The following is an 18,002-nucleotide window of genomic DNA, read 5'->3' as shown; positions in this document are numbered from 1 at the left end:
GTGCCAGATCTGCTTTGCTGTTAGAGGAGAGAACACAAATCTTTCAACATAAAATCTGAATTACCCTCTCTCCACCTGGGACAAAAGGAGAGTAGCCTTGACTTCGAGATGGCTAAATTTAGGTGATGTGAAACTTAGCTTGTAAAGCTATCACATAAAAAATCAGCAGTTAAGCAGGGTTGTGATGTTTCAGAAGTGAGCTATGATACCTGAAAGTAAAACCCTGATGTGATAGACAATAAACGGGTAACTTAAGCAGGTTTATTAGCATCTAAATGCTGGTGATAGTGGAGGAAAAAATAAGGTGCCTTCTTAGGCTAATTTGTTTTAATTTCTCAACTGACTGACTGTGACTATCAAGCCATGCATCCATGCTCATCCTCTTCACAGGACCACCAGCATATCTTTCCTAGCTACTTCCTTGAGGTTTATTTCCATTTCTCATTTGTGATGATAGTTTTGTTTGCATTAATTTTCATTTACATTACAACTGAAGACTTTACTTCTAAAGTGTATCACCTTGCACTTACAGACACTAAATCTCCTATACACATCAACCTCTTAGTTTGTCCAAAACAGCAATGAGTTGTTTGGCTTCTTCTGGTACATATCTATGGTATTCCTAAAAACAAAGTAGTTGATAAGAAGACACGCTGAAGGTTACTCCAGAAGCAAATTGTTGATCTAAGTGAAATTAATGACAAAAAATCCCAAATTTCCTAATCAAGGTTTCAAAGGAAACCTAAGTAGTCAAGAAACAACTGCAATACAGATGGCCTCTCTTTTTGTGCAAATACTTTGTGCCCATTTTCTCTTTCCACTGAGCACACACACAACAAAAAGTAAACACATAAGTTATAAAACAAAGTTTCAAAATAAGGCAATAGAATATGTATAACATATGTCACCCTTTGTAAATGACCTGAAACACCTGCAGATTTTAACTGAGAAGAGTGTATTTGAAAAAACCCTCACTTTACTTCCATTCTTATTTTCTGAATTTCTGCACATCAGCAGTAGGATTGGCCATAAGTGACTAGTAGATGCTTCTACTACTTCAATTTGACGTAAAAGCAGTTAATCAAACCTCTAAATATTTGACTGCAAGTATTTTTGCATCATATAATTAATCTAATACTCTTTAGGAATAATAAAAGAAATTGCTTTATTATACAATAAATTCTTAGTGTAAACACTTAAGACAGCTTTCCGAAAACTACATTACAGAGTTCTCTCCGCTAGAGGTCTCTAGAGAAATACAATGAACTGTTCAGAATAGACTTTACTTCTTGACACTATTTACATTTCATGGAAGATGAAAATCAACACTTGTTCTATTCTTATTCCAGGTATTCATTTGGATGTGTTCCTTCTGCTGTGGATAATAAAAAATCCTATTACTACAACAATATTTCGAATCAATTGTGTGTTTTAATGTATTTTATAATTAAAATTTTTAACATACATAATTAGGACTTCAACATCACATCACTTAGGAAGTATACTAGCACAAAGTATTTAGCCAAAGGAAGAAAAAAACTAAGGTTGCTGTTGGTGTTGTAGCCACCTTGATAGTTAAACAACAAATTAAATAAAGTAGCAATGGGCATAAGCGAATAAAATGTTGCTGAATTACAACAGTAATTGTAGTTGGCAAATTACAATGGTTACTCGGGTGTACTGTGCAGCACGCCGTTATATTAGAGGCAAACCAAAGCCTGTATCCATTATTGTCTTTTACATCTAGACTAATATGAACATAAATAAGGAACAGGATTCATGTAGTTGGGCTGTTCTTTTTTCTTTAGACTTTTTGTTCTACTTTGTTTTCACTTGAAGTTTTTAAATTATAAGCAATTTCCGTCCAGTTATTTTTTAAAAAGTAATTTCCAGTAACAATGTGCTTTTTCCATTTTTAAGATCTATGCATTTTTACACAGCTCACCAGAACAACTCACTCAGCAATTTAAATTTTTTTTCAGAAAATAAGTTTATTTTAATTTTTTCCACATATTGTTTTATTTCAGTGAACAATACGTCTTCATTGACTATTTTTTACTAACATTTGCCTCATTAAATATAATTACATCACCAGGCTTGCTCTATGGTTGTGACAAATTATAGCCTACTGTAGTCTATGTTGAGAAAAAATGGGATTCTCTGTGATTTGACATTGGGTCACTAGTCAGAAAGCTGGAAAAATCTGGAAAGAAAAATACTAGCCCTGCTCAGATTGCTCCATCTTTAACTGTGGTAGATAGCTCTGTAAACAACAGGAGGTCAGTGAATGCAGCAGCATTAATGTCTCCTAATTTTTGATGCTACTTGCTAAGTGTGGAAGAGAAGAACCTGAACCATACCACGAGCAGATAGATGAGGAAGAGAGGTGCTCCCAAGAAAACAGGTTACTGGCAAAGTTCTGGGGCTTTCCGAAATTTTTCAAGTTAATTTAGCAGAGTATCCTCTAATTTTTTTCATCTCTAGATTGAGAACTGCAAAGAGCAATCAACTGAGGCCAATTAGCAGCTGAAAATGTCATATCTAGACACTTAAGTGGTGATATTTCTCATTGTATTTCTTGTGGCAAAGACCAGAAATAGACAAAAAGCTCTGAGAGGAACAGGAGCACAGCACTGACAGTCTCCTAATACTGTTAATATTATATCACAGAATTGACCTGACGCCTCCATCAGCTGATCCAACAGTGAGGTTACAGGTGTAGAGTTCACGCAGTGAGAGTCTAGAGATGCTGGTGCTTCCAGCAGAGGTGAGATGAGCTATCTTGAGTTTTTTGCAGATAGGATGTGTAGAGGTCACAGTAGAATAGAAGCCCACCTACCATTACCAAATATCTCTGCTCTTAATCTTAGAAACCATGAAGTCCTATGGTTACCTAAGACAAGACCTTAATCAAAAACTATCTAGATGCCTATGCCTAGTTATAACCCTTACCTATGATTATATATAGGAAATAGCCCCTGGCTCCATCTGCTGCTCTTTGCCTCCTTTGTGTCTGTTCTATAGTGATAGGTGGGTCCCAGATGTGTCAGTAAAATGTTGCATCCATTTCTAGTTATTCACCTCACTGCTCTCTCTGGTTGGAGGAAGAAACTAAAGTGAAGTGCTGCCATGAGAACTCACCTTATTTTCATAAAAATCTGAAATGATCTATAGATTTTTCTCTTGTAATTGTATTCATATGCAAATACTTCCATGTAAATAGCAGAATTTTTTCCTCGACATGAAAATTGCAAACTCCTGGATTGCAGTCCAAACACTAACTGCCCCTGGAGTCTTGAGACTGTCACTTCATAGGAGGCTTGAGCCCGCCACTTCTGTCTCAGTTTCCTCAGTTACAGCTCAGAGTTACATTTTCCATTTACTTCACAAGAGTCTTTGAAGGACAGACGAACACATAAAAAGGTATATGTTCAAATTTTCAGATAGTGATTTTTATATGATATGTAATCATATCTTGCATAAAGATCTGAACAAAAGCATTATGTAATAGCCATTGTTATCATTAGAATTAAAATGAATATGCAAACATACTGCTTTTAACTGAGCAACTACTTCTTAATCAGAATGTATTTTTTTCTCAAGACAAAAACGCTATTTCGGATTATTGACAACACTATTTAGAACTTTCATCACCTTCTGTAGCTAAGCAGCTCATAGCTGATAACAGTGAGGACATGGAAAACAAAGGAAAGAAATGCTGTTCTTGTGGGAGCAGACAACATCTTCCTCTGGGTTTGAATAAAACCACTCACAGTGATCATGACCTCGGGATGCCTCAGTGCTATAAATGCTAAACCATAAGCCAGAGTATAAATGTCTCAAAATTTCTCTATTGTTGTGTCAGCAGAAAAAAATTATAAGCTCTCTGTAACAATGAAGAAATTAGCCAATCGGGGAATAAAAGGGGGTTATATGGTTAATGTATATTACTAATTTAGGTTACTGAAGCTGGCAGCAAAAGCTGCGGTTCTCAGGAGGGTGGTACAAAGTTTCAAACTGATCCTGTGGTTCCCTCCCACCACCTTCTAACATGCATATAAATTGTCAGCTCTCCAATCCCTTTGCCACTTCTCTCTTCTAGACTTGCCAGAGGCAACAGAGGACTAAAGATGAAGATCTTTTTCTTATTCACCTTTTCCACTTTTTTGTTGTCTGCTTTTGAACAAGCAGCTGCTTTTGCTCACTATGACAAGATTTTAACTCATAGTCGAATAAGAGCACGCGACCAGGGGTAAGTAGCTGGCTTTTGTTTCTAATGTAAAGGAAGCTTGTTAATCTTTATTCTCCCCTTTCTTCTCGCATTATATTAACTGTGATTTTTCACTGTGACTTCTTACTGTCATTCAAGTAGAATTTTTTTTATGTTAATTTTACATGAATTGTTCTTAAATAAAAAGTTTTCCAGGGAGTTTCAAAAGGAGACAGAATTCTGTTAAACTTCACAAAAAGGAGACAAATCTCAAATCAGCATTTCTCAATGGATCAAATACATGAGATTCAGAATCACTGAAATTAATTATGGTTCATAATTAATGTGATGAGATGGCAGATATGTTTAATATATGTTTGAAAACTTTTGAATGGAGTTGACACCTATCCCACAGTATTTTCTCTTTTTATTCCATCCTAATGGAAATCATGAGCTCTATTCAAATGCTTTCTAACATGGGAACATATACTGGGAACCCTTTGTAAAACTTCTGTTCCCACTAGACCAGTGTGGCAAGCTGCTCAGCAGGGTTTCCAAAAGACAATGCTTACAAGCCAGGCTGTTTGGAGACACAGAAATAATTTGAACAGCTGGTGTCAGGGAGACACATGTGTCTAAAGACATTTTCCTGTAGTCGTTCTTAAGCAAAAAACATCTTTTGAATAAGAACTTTTTACGATCCTATCTTCTTTTGCTGAATTCCCACTGCCTGCTACATACACACAATGAGCTTTTCGAATAAAAACGTTCACTGGCTTCCCAGTGATGCAAAATATATGTTCTAACTTTTGAACTGAGGAATTTTTCAATTGCAGAAGTATAAAAGTTAGGGACAAAATGCCTAATTGCACCGTGGAATTTGACCATAAGAAATTCCTCTTCTGTACACTACCATGCTAAGGAACATGTATTCCTCATCTGAAGTCTGTGACTTCTTTTATTTACATGCCAACTTACCCTTTGGTCCCCAGTAATTCCCAGAATGTTTATTTAGGTGCCTGCGGTAGTCCAAGGGGTTGGTAATCAAAATAGCTGATTGATTTACAGAAGACAGGGCTTCCTTCTACATAAAGAACAAGGCACTTTTCTTCCCCATCTCCTCACAGCCTTCCGTTGCACAGATGTGTACAAGACAAAAACCTTAATGAAAAGAGCCTGATGGCATTCACCATGCAGTCCCTGGTGGCTGGTAATTCACTTTGCAGGGAGAAATGGAAGGCATACTGAGACTTGACTAGGCACAGCAGGTGATCACTGCCCACCAGAGACATAGGGTCAAACCAGAACGAAGGGGAAGCTTCTGTCACTGCAGGGAGGGTGGGCTTGCCAAGGAACCCAGCTGGGGAGTCCCCGCAGCTTGCACTGTGGTTGCTTGAAAACACACCTGCCCTGGGAACTGAAGCCAGATGTTAATTTCTTATTCAACAGAAACAGTATTTGCCACTATTTCATATAGAACTTTTACAGAAATGCACAGAAACTTCTTTTTAAAATGTTTCTCACTCCACCCATAGCCCAAATGTTTGTGCTCTTCAGCAAGTTATGGGAACAAAAAAGAAATACTTCAGCACTTGCAGAAACTGGTACCAGCAAGCCATCTGTGGAAAGAAAGCGTAAGTATGCTCTGCTTCTAACTGTTCCCTGTTTATTGAGATAATGCAATACACAATTAGAAAACTCCTTTTCTCACAGACAAACTAACTGTTTGTAATTTATATTAGAATTTTTAGTTCTCCTCCAGGTGGCATTGAAATGCTGACTTCCCTTTTCCTTCACTGGACATGCTTCAAGGCATCAAAAGTACTTCAGCTTTTCAGTAAAATCTGCCATACCACTGACTAGCACTAAATTTTATTCTACCGCAGACACGTTGGGAAGAAGGGTGTTTCCTCAAAGTGGCTCAGACTGAAACTTGGATGTTCTCAAAGGCAGTTTTGGAAAACAACCTACTCCTGTGGTTTTATTCCTAGATAGATGCCATGTCTTCCCATGAGGGAAAAGTCTGCCGTCAGAATAAATCTGACAGGGAGTTCATTACTTTGCTGAGCTCCAGAAGCAAAATGTGTTAAGCAGTGATAGATGCCTTCATGTGTTAGGAAAAATAGTTTGAAACAATAAGCAGTTGAGATTCATTGAACTGAAGTCAGGTAAAGACTTTATTCTAACTAGAATTCTGACTAGAATTTAGAAGAGTGTAATCTGTAAAACACTTTGAAGTGCCTGTGCAAGGACCTAAGAAAAAAGTCTGGTACAGCCAACCAGAGGAAGACATTGAGCAGTGGGGCTGGGTGGATTTCGTTGTGAAAGTCTACACAAAACTATCACCTGCCTTCTCCCTCCTATTTTAACACTCCTACCATTTGAATAAGAATTTTTTACAATCCTATCTTCTTTTACCATTGTACCAAGCACTCACAGAGCAAGGACAAAGGAGGAAAAGAATGTGTGTGAGAGTAAGTTAAGTCATAGAACTCCTGAGAGCTGTTTGAGGGGGGTTTGTGGCTGTAATAGAGCATCTGTTATAACTTAGTCTTAGCTGTTAATGAGAGTTTTATACTCTGCATGCTAAAAACAGAAACACAGATGTGACTGAAAAGGTTAGTGTAATAAGAATGCTAATCCGAAGGACAACACATCTTCCCATGTTAATATCTCCCTGTTAACAAGTCCTCCGTGATTTGTATATATGATCTATATAATGTTGAATGCTTTTATTATGTACATTCCTCTTCCACTGCTCTAAGTTTACAATCAGGACGTAACTTACAGGTTTGCTAAAATCAAAGCCTGTTGGACCAAAAGTCTTTCCACTGTTTCTCTGCAGTATTTTATCTCCATGCCAGCAAGGAGTAGAACCAGATGAGTCACAGAGCTGATTTGAATAAACTAAAAACTGTCTCCATTAGCCAAGAATAACAAGGACTTAAGGTAGTGTTGCTCTACCCTTTTCCTTTGGAACATGCTCCTTTGGATAAGGTCAGGACAACTTTGTGATAAAAAACCTCCAAACAATAACAACCCAAAAAAATAATCCCAAAACAGACAAACAAACAAACCCCTCCAAACCCCCAAGAATGCAGTCTTGCTTCTTATCTGAGTAACTGCTTTCTTTCTTTGGTCACCATCATATATTGAACTAGTAGGGATACAAATGAGATAACTTCTGATCTTGTATGAGGTGATACTTCCCCCGTGTACAGTGTCTACGCGCAAGTGGTACTGAGGAATTGCATCCTGCTCTGAATTGTTGTAACATTATTCTGGTATGCTCCATACAAACCCCTTTTATCCCATCCCATCTTTCTCACGTTTTGAGAACAGCTAAAAAACTTAACTACAGAGAACTGTAAGGGAACATGAATACTCTCAGTAGGAACTTACAGTAACCCTTGATCACTGAAAAGAAGCCTGGACTTTACATAACAATATATATATGGTAAAAAAAGGCACTGATCTTATGACATGTGGCTGAAAAAGCATTTTCTTCTTAACTATATTTTTCAGCCAACTTCCTGTCTTTCATTAATTTTATCATTGTTGGATATGGTATGAAGACGAAACTTTCCATGTCTTACTCTGTGCTTATAACTCAGCTTCCTCGTTCCTTTTTTCAAGAGGTAATTAAGACCATGATCTTTCATAGTTTCCCATGGGATGAGGGGGAGAGATTTTCTATTACAGGGAAGGAAAAAATATTTTCTCATGACAAAGCAGTTCACACAGTTGGGAGAACATTTTCGTTCCTATTCTGCTGCACAGTTTTCTTAAATCAGATTGTTATTTTTTTTATTATTAACTTCTGGCAAGGATGCAAGAAGGAGTAGTAGTATAAGGTTTATTACTAATTTGAAAATCTGTAGCCTAAATGGTACATTATTCTTGCATTCAATAGAATACCCATTCACTGAATCACTTTAAAGAAAGAGATGTACTAAAAAACACTATACAAATACAAATACTTTCAGTGTATGGCTTTTCAGCTGAAAATGTGCACATGGTAGCAGGGTGAATATGTCATGTATGTGTACGCATATGAGGGAATGGAGAAAAATATTTTCATAGCACAGAGAAATGAAAAACTGTGTTTAAAAAATACACATTTTTAATCTTCACCACCTCTATCAGATTGCTTTCAATTATGGGATTATAATCCTCACTTTTATAATCATGCTTTGTAATGTTATTTTTCTTCCAGTCTACTTTTAATTTTTAATCTCTTCAAGCAGTTTGGATGGTGAAGGTATTGAGTCCAACTTTTCATTTGAATAAGCTCTCCATTTTATCGTGATTGTGGTTAACCATTTGTCAGCTTTAGTTTATGCAAAATGAGAGAAGTGTACTCAGATGCCACCAAAAAGAGTCTGCAAATTAAAAAAGGGACTGTAGTGGTAAAAACTTAGTAAAAACCTTCAAGGAATTAGTGTGCAGAACTTTTGAACTTCCAACATCAGCCCCATCTATAAAAGTAAATCTATTAGGTAAAACAGTGCTGGCAATTTTTCCTTGTCATTATAGTGTACCATATAGTGAACAATGTACTATAATTTCAAAAGTAATATCTGAAGTCTAATGTATTAAAGTTTATGGTTTAGACTTCAGTAAGTTTGTATAATTTGTTGGCCCTCCCTCTCCTGAGGAGCCAAATTCACCTCTGTGATGTCAGTGAATTTACACTTTCTTATGAGAGAGGAGAACTTTTCAAGTAGACCTGTGGTAGAATTTTATTTCTGTCATAATAATTAAGAAGACATATGTCTTCTTAAGAAGACACACAATGTGAAATTGAACATGACAGTATACAGTTATCACCTGGTTTGCTATTATGTGTAGCTTACATGTATTTGAAAATGAGAGTATTTTATTGATATCATTATATAACAGTTCCTGACCCCCAAGTATTGCTAAATTCTTTGTATGCTGTGATGGCATACTTTTTTAACTCTGGTTTTTATTTCTTGTAGTCTGGTTTTCATCCTCACTATGTTTACCAGTGAACTTTTCCTTGTGTCCATCCATCTAGTCTTTAGTGACTTCCTTCTCTATAACCTGTTTTATGTCTGTTCTTAATTAGCTCTCTCCCTCATTCCTGAGCTGCTTCAAATTCTTCCTTGGAAAGCTGAGGCTCTTTTTTCCCACTTTTTATTACCATACAATCCACAAGGCCTTCTCTTAAATAAATACCTATTTAGTTCCTATAGCCAGTATGTAGGTGACCTCATGTAGTTCTGTGACTTTAATTTCTATTCCGTTCATTTAAATTTTTTCGTTTTCCTTTACAACCCTTCTGTGAGTTTCCTTTAATGTTCTCACTTTTTTTTCTCTTTCTTCAATGTCATCTAATCTTTGCAACATAGAATATATAAATTAATTTTCTTCAACTACTGTTCTAGTCACATCACCTTTTAGTACTCTACATGAGTACCACATGCCCTCCCATGTTCCTACCTAGTACTTAAATTTAATGATGGTAGTAATTCTGTAAATTCAAATTCAAATTCTTACATTTAGTAAATTTTGATCAATTTGTAGTCAATATAGAAAAGACTGAATGACAGAAAAAGGATGAATATCTGGAGAGTGTGTATTTTGTAATGAAAAATTAATAATAAAAGATAAAAATAGACTTAGCTAAAATTAGTATGTGCTTCTCTCATATATTATTTAATTTGGCTTTTGTCTATATCACACAGAACTGTCTTATACGAGTGTTGTCCTGGCTACATGAAGATGGATGGTACAAGAGGATGTCCTGCAGGTATAAGCTTTTTTTCATATGGATAAATCAGTACATGGGAAGCAGTACAACACCAGAGATTTTCAAAGGTGGTCATCTTGAGAAATGATTGCCTCTTTTTCAGAATTATTGCCTGAGAATAGACAGCCTCATTTGTATATGGTCAACACAGTTGAAAATCAGCCAGCACTGAACTTATCATGCAGTTTAGGTTGAATTTCCCGGCTCCTTCCCGATGCTGGATTGGTGAGGAATGACAGTGTCTTCAGTTCCCAAAGCTGCCAAAGAACTTCTATTCCTATTCCCATCAAATCCCAAAATAGCCTAAAACTTACCAGTGAGGTCAGAAAACCAGATGTAGCATATCTAAATTATTCCTTTTCCTGAAAAGACTTTATTCTAATTTAGTTGGAGACTCTTATAGGCTTTAACTAAGAAGGAGTGAAAATGAAGAAAGAAATTCTTGATTTCTCCTGTTTATACTTTTCTGTTTTACATAAATAAAATTAATTTCAGCGAGAAAGAGTAATGGGAGAAGGAATATATTTCATAGCTTTGATCCCTATGTCTGAACTAATCCTTTTGCATTCAACAATACAGAGACCAATTTGTTTAGATGAATTAATCTCCCTTCAGATTTTTACATTAGGATGAGGTCAATCACACTCTAGAATTGTCTGCTCCTCTCCATAACCATAGAAAGAGCCAACAACAACTAGATTGTATGCAAATGTCTCACTTCTAGATGCCTAAAATAAGGAGAGATAAATACTGTTCTCACGTAGTAGTGTTCTAACTGCGAGTCTATGGCCATTCTTACCCTCTGGATTAATCAATATGTTCACAAACTGGACAATGGAAGAAGAGCAAAAGGTTTCAGAAGATGAATTCTGCTCCATCATGACCAAAGGAGACTATCTCCATTTAATGTTTTGTGATGGAATTTACTCCTATATTCAACAGATAGCCTCTAGTAAAAAGCACGACAGCTCTTCCAAAGAAAACCTTACAATATTCAATATTGTTTGATCTAATTTTTCGTTAAGCAACAAAAAAAAAATAAATAACAGATGTGTTTAGATGATTTTTGAGTATGTTGACAGTCAAATTTTTAATCCAAGCACATTGCTTAATATGGATTTAAAAAGTTTTAGCGCAATTGTCCAACAAAAAGAAACAAAATAAATTTGATCATGGATGACATTTACAGCATTCTTATTACATGTTTATTTTAGTTGCTCCTATTGATCATGTATATGGCACACTTGGTATTGTGGGAGCTACCTCCACACAGCAGTACTCTGACATATCAAAGCTGAGAGAAGAGATTGAAGGACGAGGATCATTCACTTTCTTTGCACCAAGCAATGAAGCCTGGGAGCAATTAAATTCAGTAAGTGTGTACATGTGTATGAGTTAAAGTGTGTTTCTATTTCAACTAACATTTTAGCTGAAGCTAGTGCATGATAAAGTAGATTAGAAACAATATTGATATTTTAGACATAAAAGTATGTTGTGCAATTTATAATGAAACAATTTGCATGTTTAAAATACATTTCTGAAGCTAGAGAGGCTGAGTTTAATTTCAGGAGTACTAAGCAATCATAATTGTCTCTTATTTAAGAATCTGCATGAAAATAATAATATTGTTAGTGTTATTAACATAGTTTTGAGGAAACTTTTAGGAATTCCAGCAACTACATGATGTCTAGTTGTGCACTGTCAGTATTTCAGGTATCCTTCTTTTAGTAATGGTTTTGATTAAATAAATATTGAATAAAAGCTCCTCCAATGACTTGTCTATGATGAAGCCTTTTGTCTTCCATTTGTGAGCTAACCAGATTGAAGGATCATTTAAGTAGAGCCAATTGATAGGCCTCAAAACTGTGTTTCCTAAAAGATGTTGAAAATTAAGGTAAAACAATATGTACGTGTTTTCTGAGTGGAAAAATGTTTCAAAGCTTCTAATTAATTAAATTCCTTTCGTCTTCAGGAAATTCACAGGAATTTGGTTTACAATGTAAATATTGAACTGTATAATGCTCTCCACCACCACATGCTAAATAAACGCATGTTGACAAAAGATCTTAAAAATGGCTTGACTCTCGTGTCTATGTATAATGGCCAGAAACTGCTCATTAACCATTATCCTAATGGGGTAAGTCTATTCTGTTTTTTTCCTCTAATATATTTATTCAGTTACAGCCTTTATTTCCTTTATTTCCTTATATAGCTAGGAAAATAAGTTATGGAAAGTTTGACACCTAGCAAGTCAGTTGTGACTGGAAAAAATAAATAAATTTTCTCTTGAAGAAGTTTTGACTGCTGTTTAGACAAATGACTAAGAAAGAGTGAATAAACTTGTGCTGTTTAGAAATCAAAGTTCAAACGAGAAAAAACTTTCTTCATACAGGTCAAAGCCTTTTGTGGCCAAAATACATGATCATCATAAATTTGACAGCAAAATCTAGTATTAATCTTTATGTGTTTGCTAAGTAATATTAAATCAGATATTTTATTTGAATTTGAGTACATGATAGGAACATTTAAGATTGTAGAAAACACACATCCATTATTTGTCTAGAAAAAATATAATTTTTATAAATGCTAGAAAACTCCCAGTTAAGTCACTCATCTTTGTTGCCTTAGATGCGTCAAAATGTTTATGTTGGTCTACAGATTACATCAGTAAAAACCAATACAATCACCATATTAACCTGATATGGAAAACAAATCAGAATTATTGCAATGAAAAATAAAACATGAATAAGAAATCAATGTAAGCTAAATAAGTCTGGTGTTACCTTTCCAGAAGATTAGCCAGACTTTCAAATCTTGCAAAATTTTACTTCAAATTTTAAAAAAATCCAACTGAAATACCAACAGTGAATACACAATGTACAATACATACATTTTCAGTCTGTAAGAATCGGGTTCCATGTTTATGATAAAATTAATGCTTAATCTTCTACTACTTTATTCTTCAAATACAGGTTGTTACTGTTAACTGTGCTAGGATCATCCATGGCAATCAAATTGCTACCAATGGTGTTGTCCATGTCATTGATCGTGTCCTGACGGCTGTTGGAAGTACGATTCAAGATTTCATTGAAGTCGAGGACGATCTTTCATCTCTTAGAGTAAGTGGACAAAAATAAAAGATCTTCTCTGTTTTTTTGGTTTGTTTTTCCTTTTCTTATTTCTTTTCTATTTGTTTGTCATACCTGGAAGTATGAAGGCTTAGTTCAGTAAATTCAATTAAGAACTCCATCTAGTATTTCAAATCTAGTTATATAAAAAGTCAAAGTATATTTTATATAAGGAACCTGCTTCTTCTCTTTTATGGATAAAATAAGACCACATAAATACGATGGAGTGTGTCCCTGTACATAAAAAGTCTCTTCTCTTCGAACACTGAGGCAATGAAATGTGCGCATAAAGCTACAGTGTCTGGTGATTGATAAAGATAATTTCAAACTGAATGATAAAAAATGGTAAAAGCACCAAATAAATTCCAGAATCTGGCTCATAGCAAGTTTTAGAGCATCAGTAGATGCACATAGGAAGGATTTTTCTTGCGGAGAGGAAGTATGATTTTTTCTGTCCAAGTTTGTATTTCTCCTGGAGGATATGTCTGTGCAGCCATATCTGTCAGTGGGATTTCATGCTGCATGTTTAAAAAAAATGTGCCATTGTTTTGCAAATAACTGTTGTCCTTTTCCATTGTCCATCTCCAAAATAAATACAAATAGGTATTTTAAATGCAGAGGCATAAAACTGGAGAAGACCCTCTCAATCCCTCAAATACAGTCCATGACTGTTACAGGCAAACACAACATTTAAGCCCTTTAAAAATAGGAATATAAAAGCCAATCCTTTCTAGTCTTCAGTTGAAAAAGGACCCCTTTCTGTCCATTCAGTTTTTCATGTTTCTGTAACACTGATCCTGGTCTATTGCTGAAGTACCTGTGGGCATGAGGGGAAACTAGACAGATAATGTGTTTTGGTAATATTTTAAATTATCAGCATAAAAAAAAAATTATGTTTTAGGCTGCTGCCATTACATCAGATGTCATGGATATTCTTGGAAGGCCTGGTCATTATACACTCTTTGCTCCTACTAATGAAGCTTTTGAGAGACTTCCAAGGGGAGTTTTAGAAAGGATCATGGGTGACAAGGTGTCTTCTGAGGGTATGTAACCTTTTTTGTGAATGAGAAATACAGATGAGTGGATCAAGAGATAGAAACAACATTATCTTAGTAGCTATGAAATTAAGCACCTCTACTTTCATCTGTCTAGGAGTTATTTCTTCTGTCTGAGATTTTTCCTGTTGCCCTAAGGATTCAAAGCCACTGAAAACTTAGTTTGAATTTAAAGGGTTTAAAGGGAACTGGGAAAATATAGGCATATTGATGTTCCTAATAGTTCAGTTCTGATAGACATTCCTGCCTCTATAAATACAAGGCTTTCTGAATGTGGGGTTCTCTCACTCCTTTGCATAGCCTGTAGAGTTCTGTACCCAGAGGTCCTTTTGGAACATGGCAGCAGTCACCACTCTGCCACATGCAGGTTGCAGCATAACCAGTAGAGTTTTCATAATACAAGGAATGCCAAATATTTTTGACCATAAATGTTGTTTAGATGCCTATAGTATAGTATCAATAACTTTGAAAAAAGTATCTATGAGTGCAAATATGCTAGCTAAGCTAGTACACTATTAGAAATTGTATAGATGTAATAATTTATCCCACACCTATATGTGAATTATACGTATACGAATACGTGTCCAAACACACATATGAACTTCCTCCTCTTTTCTTTGCAGCTCTTGTGAAGTTCCACCTATTAAATACTCTCCAGTGTTCTGAAGCAATCACAGGTGGAGCTGTCTATGAAACTTTGGAAGGAAACACTGTTGAAATTGGTTGCGATGGTGAAAGCCTGACTGTGAATGGAGTGAAAATGGTGAAACGCAAAGATATTGTGACAAGCAATGGCGTTATCCATCTCATTGATCAAGTGCTAATTCCTGATTCTGGTCAGTGATATGTATAAAAAACTTCTTACCCGGAAGATATTTTCTACAATCTTACCTCGATTCCCTCAGATATATAGTTATGGATAAGCACAGAGAATACAAATCAGGAATAGGAAGAAATTATGTGTTAAAATACCTTTTCCTGTTCCTTTATTTGCAGCCAAACAAGTCATTGAGCTTGGAGGTGCCCAGCAGACTACTTTTACTGACCTGGTGGCACAGCTAGGTCTGGCATCTTCTCTGAGACCAGAAGGCCAATACACGCTCCTGGCACCTCTAAATGGTGCTTTCTCAGGTTAGTAGCACTAAAAGATTGTCAAAATAAACAAGAATGTATGCTACCCTGACAGTTTTCCAAATCACTTCCAGCACTTGTTCTAACTCTTAGAGTGCCATAGCCAAATAGAGATACTCATCCTTTTAAATTACACGCCATGCAGAAAGGCAAAACAAACCTAACCACCAGACCACACAGCTTGTTTTCAGTCATATCATTTGCTAATGGAAATAGTATCACTAAAATAAGATATAAAATATGTACAGACAGGTTCTGTGGGAACCTTAATCTTTGCATTGCTTCCATTATATTCACAACATATTTGTTCTCAAAAAACTTATACATTGTTGTGGTTTAACTCCAGCCAACAACTAAGTACTACACAGCCAATCAATCACTCCCTCTTTCCCCTGCACTGGGATGGAGAAGAGAATCAGGGTAATAAAAAAAAAAATCACACTTAAAAAAACCTCATAGGTTGAGATAAAAACAATTTAATAATAAAGATATAATTAAAACCCAAGAGAAACAAGTCACGCACAGTACAATTGCTCCCCAACTGCTCACTGATGCCCAGTCAGTGATTGACCCCTTCTGGCCAGCTCCCCCAAGTTTATACTGGGCATGACTTTCTATGGTATGGAATATCTCTTTGGCCAGTTAAGGTCATCTGTCCGGGAAATGCTCCCTCCAGCTTCTTGTGCACCTGTTCGCTGGCACAGCAAGAAACACTGAGATGTCCTTGATTTAGGGTAAGCGCTACTTAGCAATAACCAAAACATCAGTATGTTACCAATATTATTCTTATACTAAATCCAGAACACAGCAGGAAGAGAATTAACTCTATCCCAGTCAAAAGCAGGACATACAAGAAAGTTAGTATTTTCCAGTACATTAAAGCAGAGAGAAACTAATACAAATATACTATAAAGCAGGTGTTTGTACATTTGCACAGGTGACTACATGAGCATCTTGCCTTTCCGCAAAGAATTTGAGTGTTAACTCACCACCATAGAAGCAAATTTGGACAGGTTTTAAGGTGCACATGCAGAAAGGAATAGTTCTAATAAGAACTGTAGCAGTAATTCAGAAGATGGATCCGACCCACGTATAAATCATCATCCATATTAGTTATAGTAATTAGTCAGGGCTATGTCAAAAGTTCATTACTCAATTTAAGGAATGGCCATTTGCAGGAACTACTTAACAATTCATTTTCTGTGTACACAGACCTGTCCAAGCTTTAACTCAAGCATTTCGAAGTAAGATTCTATATTTCCATAGTCTTTTAACTATATCTCAATGAAAATTCACTATATAGATTACTATATATTGATATCTAAATGACTTTGTAGATGACACCTTAAGGCTGGATCAACGTCTTCTTAGAACAATCCTGCAGAATCACATTATAAAAGTGAAAGTTGGGCTCAATGAACTGTACAATGGACAAGAGCTGGAAACAATTGGAGGAAAACTACTTAGAGTCTTTGTATATCGCACAGTAAGTGAATGGGGCCTTCTAACAATATATATCCCAACTATGAATATGGAGAGTCAATAAAAGGCAAAGCTGAATGAAACTCCCCAACATTTACCATTATGACTATCTAGCAAAAAAATCTTTAAATTTTTAAGATAGGAAAAAAGAAAATCTGATCTTTCTTAATTGGAATTTTGTTAGCATGGAAAACTCTTTGGAAAAACATAACAGGATTTCAGATTTGGCACTTCACTGCTTACAAATGTTTAAGGCTAGTTTTAGAACTAATTAAGAACATTCTCAAGGGAAAGAAAATTCATGTTCTGAAATATTTGCACCATGTTATTTTACTCTAGGTTTTGCTACTTTCTCAAGCAATGCCAAATTTCCTGGCAAGAACATGCAATTTTACTGTAGGAAATACTCGAGTGTTATTTTTAACATTGTGGAAATAGTTATATTTGTTTGTCTTTTATTAAGGCTGTATGTATTGAAAATTCATGCATGGTCAGAGGAAGTAAAGAAGGAAGAAATGGCTTTATTCACGTCTTCAGACAGATCATCAATCCAGCAGAAAAGACATTGCATGAAATGCTAAGAAATGATAAGCGTTTTAGGTGAGTCTCAGTTTTGACAGCACTAAGAATTTCCTGCAGAGAGTAACTGTCTATACAGCACAGCTGGTCTGAGAAAAAATTATGCACTGAGTTTGTGAGTCATTGGATTTTAGAGGGCAAGGAGGGCAGGGAAGGGCTTATTGCCTACTCAAACAAAAAAAAAACAAACACGTGAGTAGAAAAAAAACATGTAGGTGAAAAAAAAAAGTGTTCTCCAGCTGTGTGCTGGAAAGGCTCCCACACTCTGTGCTAGAATGGAGTCAATAAGATGACGGAACGAAAGGCATAAGAGGACAAAAGGAATTGGATGATACATCCAGAGCTGCATGTGCAGGGGAGTCTGGAGTTTTAATTATTGGGCGGTACTATTCCATATGGGTGCAGCGTGATTGCATACCTTTCTAGTATGCATTTTTGTCCCTTTCCTGCAAGTATCCCAATACTCCTAGAAAGAGCAAGTAACCTTTACATCCTCCTTTCATCTCTTTGATCTGTGATGTTTTTATTTGATGAATCCTGCTGTGATCCAAGCTGCCAATATTTTTTTTTCCACTATCTGCTACTCTTAAGACTGTCTTATTTTATTATCTTGTTTTTTCTTTCTCATTTTCCTCCTTCAC

General features: G+C 35.8%; 1 protein-coding gene across 7 annotated transcripts in view; it reads left to right on the top strand.

Moving 5' to 3' along the window:
- Nucleotides 1–4,031: 4,031 nt before the first annotated feature.
- Nucleotides 4,032–18,002, top strand: part of POSTN (periostin) — a 31,653-nt gene continuing 17,682 nt past the window's right edge. For 6 of the 7 annotated variants that reach the window (XM_027723277.2, XM_027723273.2, XM_027723266.2 and 3 more), the window contains exons 1-11: nt 4,032–4,252; nt 5,746–5,844; nt 9,922–9,986; nt 11,201–11,358; nt 11,959–12,123; nt 12,959–13,105; nt 14,016–14,157; nt 14,793–15,005; nt 15,166–15,300; nt 16,638–16,786; nt 17,246–17,382. In XM_027723277.2, coding sequence (XP_027579078.1) covers nt 4,131–4,252; nt 5,746–5,844; nt 9,922–9,986; nt 11,201–11,358; nt 11,959–12,123; nt 12,959–13,105; nt 14,016–14,157; nt 14,793–15,005; nt 15,166–15,300; nt 16,638–16,786; nt 17,246–17,382 — 1,532 coding nt within the window. In that variant the 5' untranslated portion in view covers nt 4,032–4,130. Of the gene's footprint in view, nt 4,253–5,745; nt 5,845–7,155; nt 7,160–9,921; nt 9,987–11,200; nt 11,359–11,958; nt 12,124–12,958; nt 13,106–14,015; nt 14,158–14,792; nt 15,006–15,165; nt 15,301–16,637; nt 16,787–17,245; nt 17,383–18,002 lie in introns of those variants that run through there. The other variant, XM_039386214.1, reaches the window with a different exon arrangement.

Source organism: Pipra filicauda, unplaced genomic scaffold (assembly GCF_003945595.2).
Source record: "Pipra filicauda isolate LSUMZ 115617 unplaced genomic scaffold, ASM394559v2 scaffold473_size681673_pilon, whole genome shotgun sequence".
NCBI lineage: Eukaryota > Metazoa > Chordata > Aves > Passeriformes > Pipridae > Pipra > Pipra filicauda.
The sequence above is the reverse complement of the archived record's forward strand: the minus strand, read 5'-3'. Positions and strand labels throughout refer to the sequence as shown.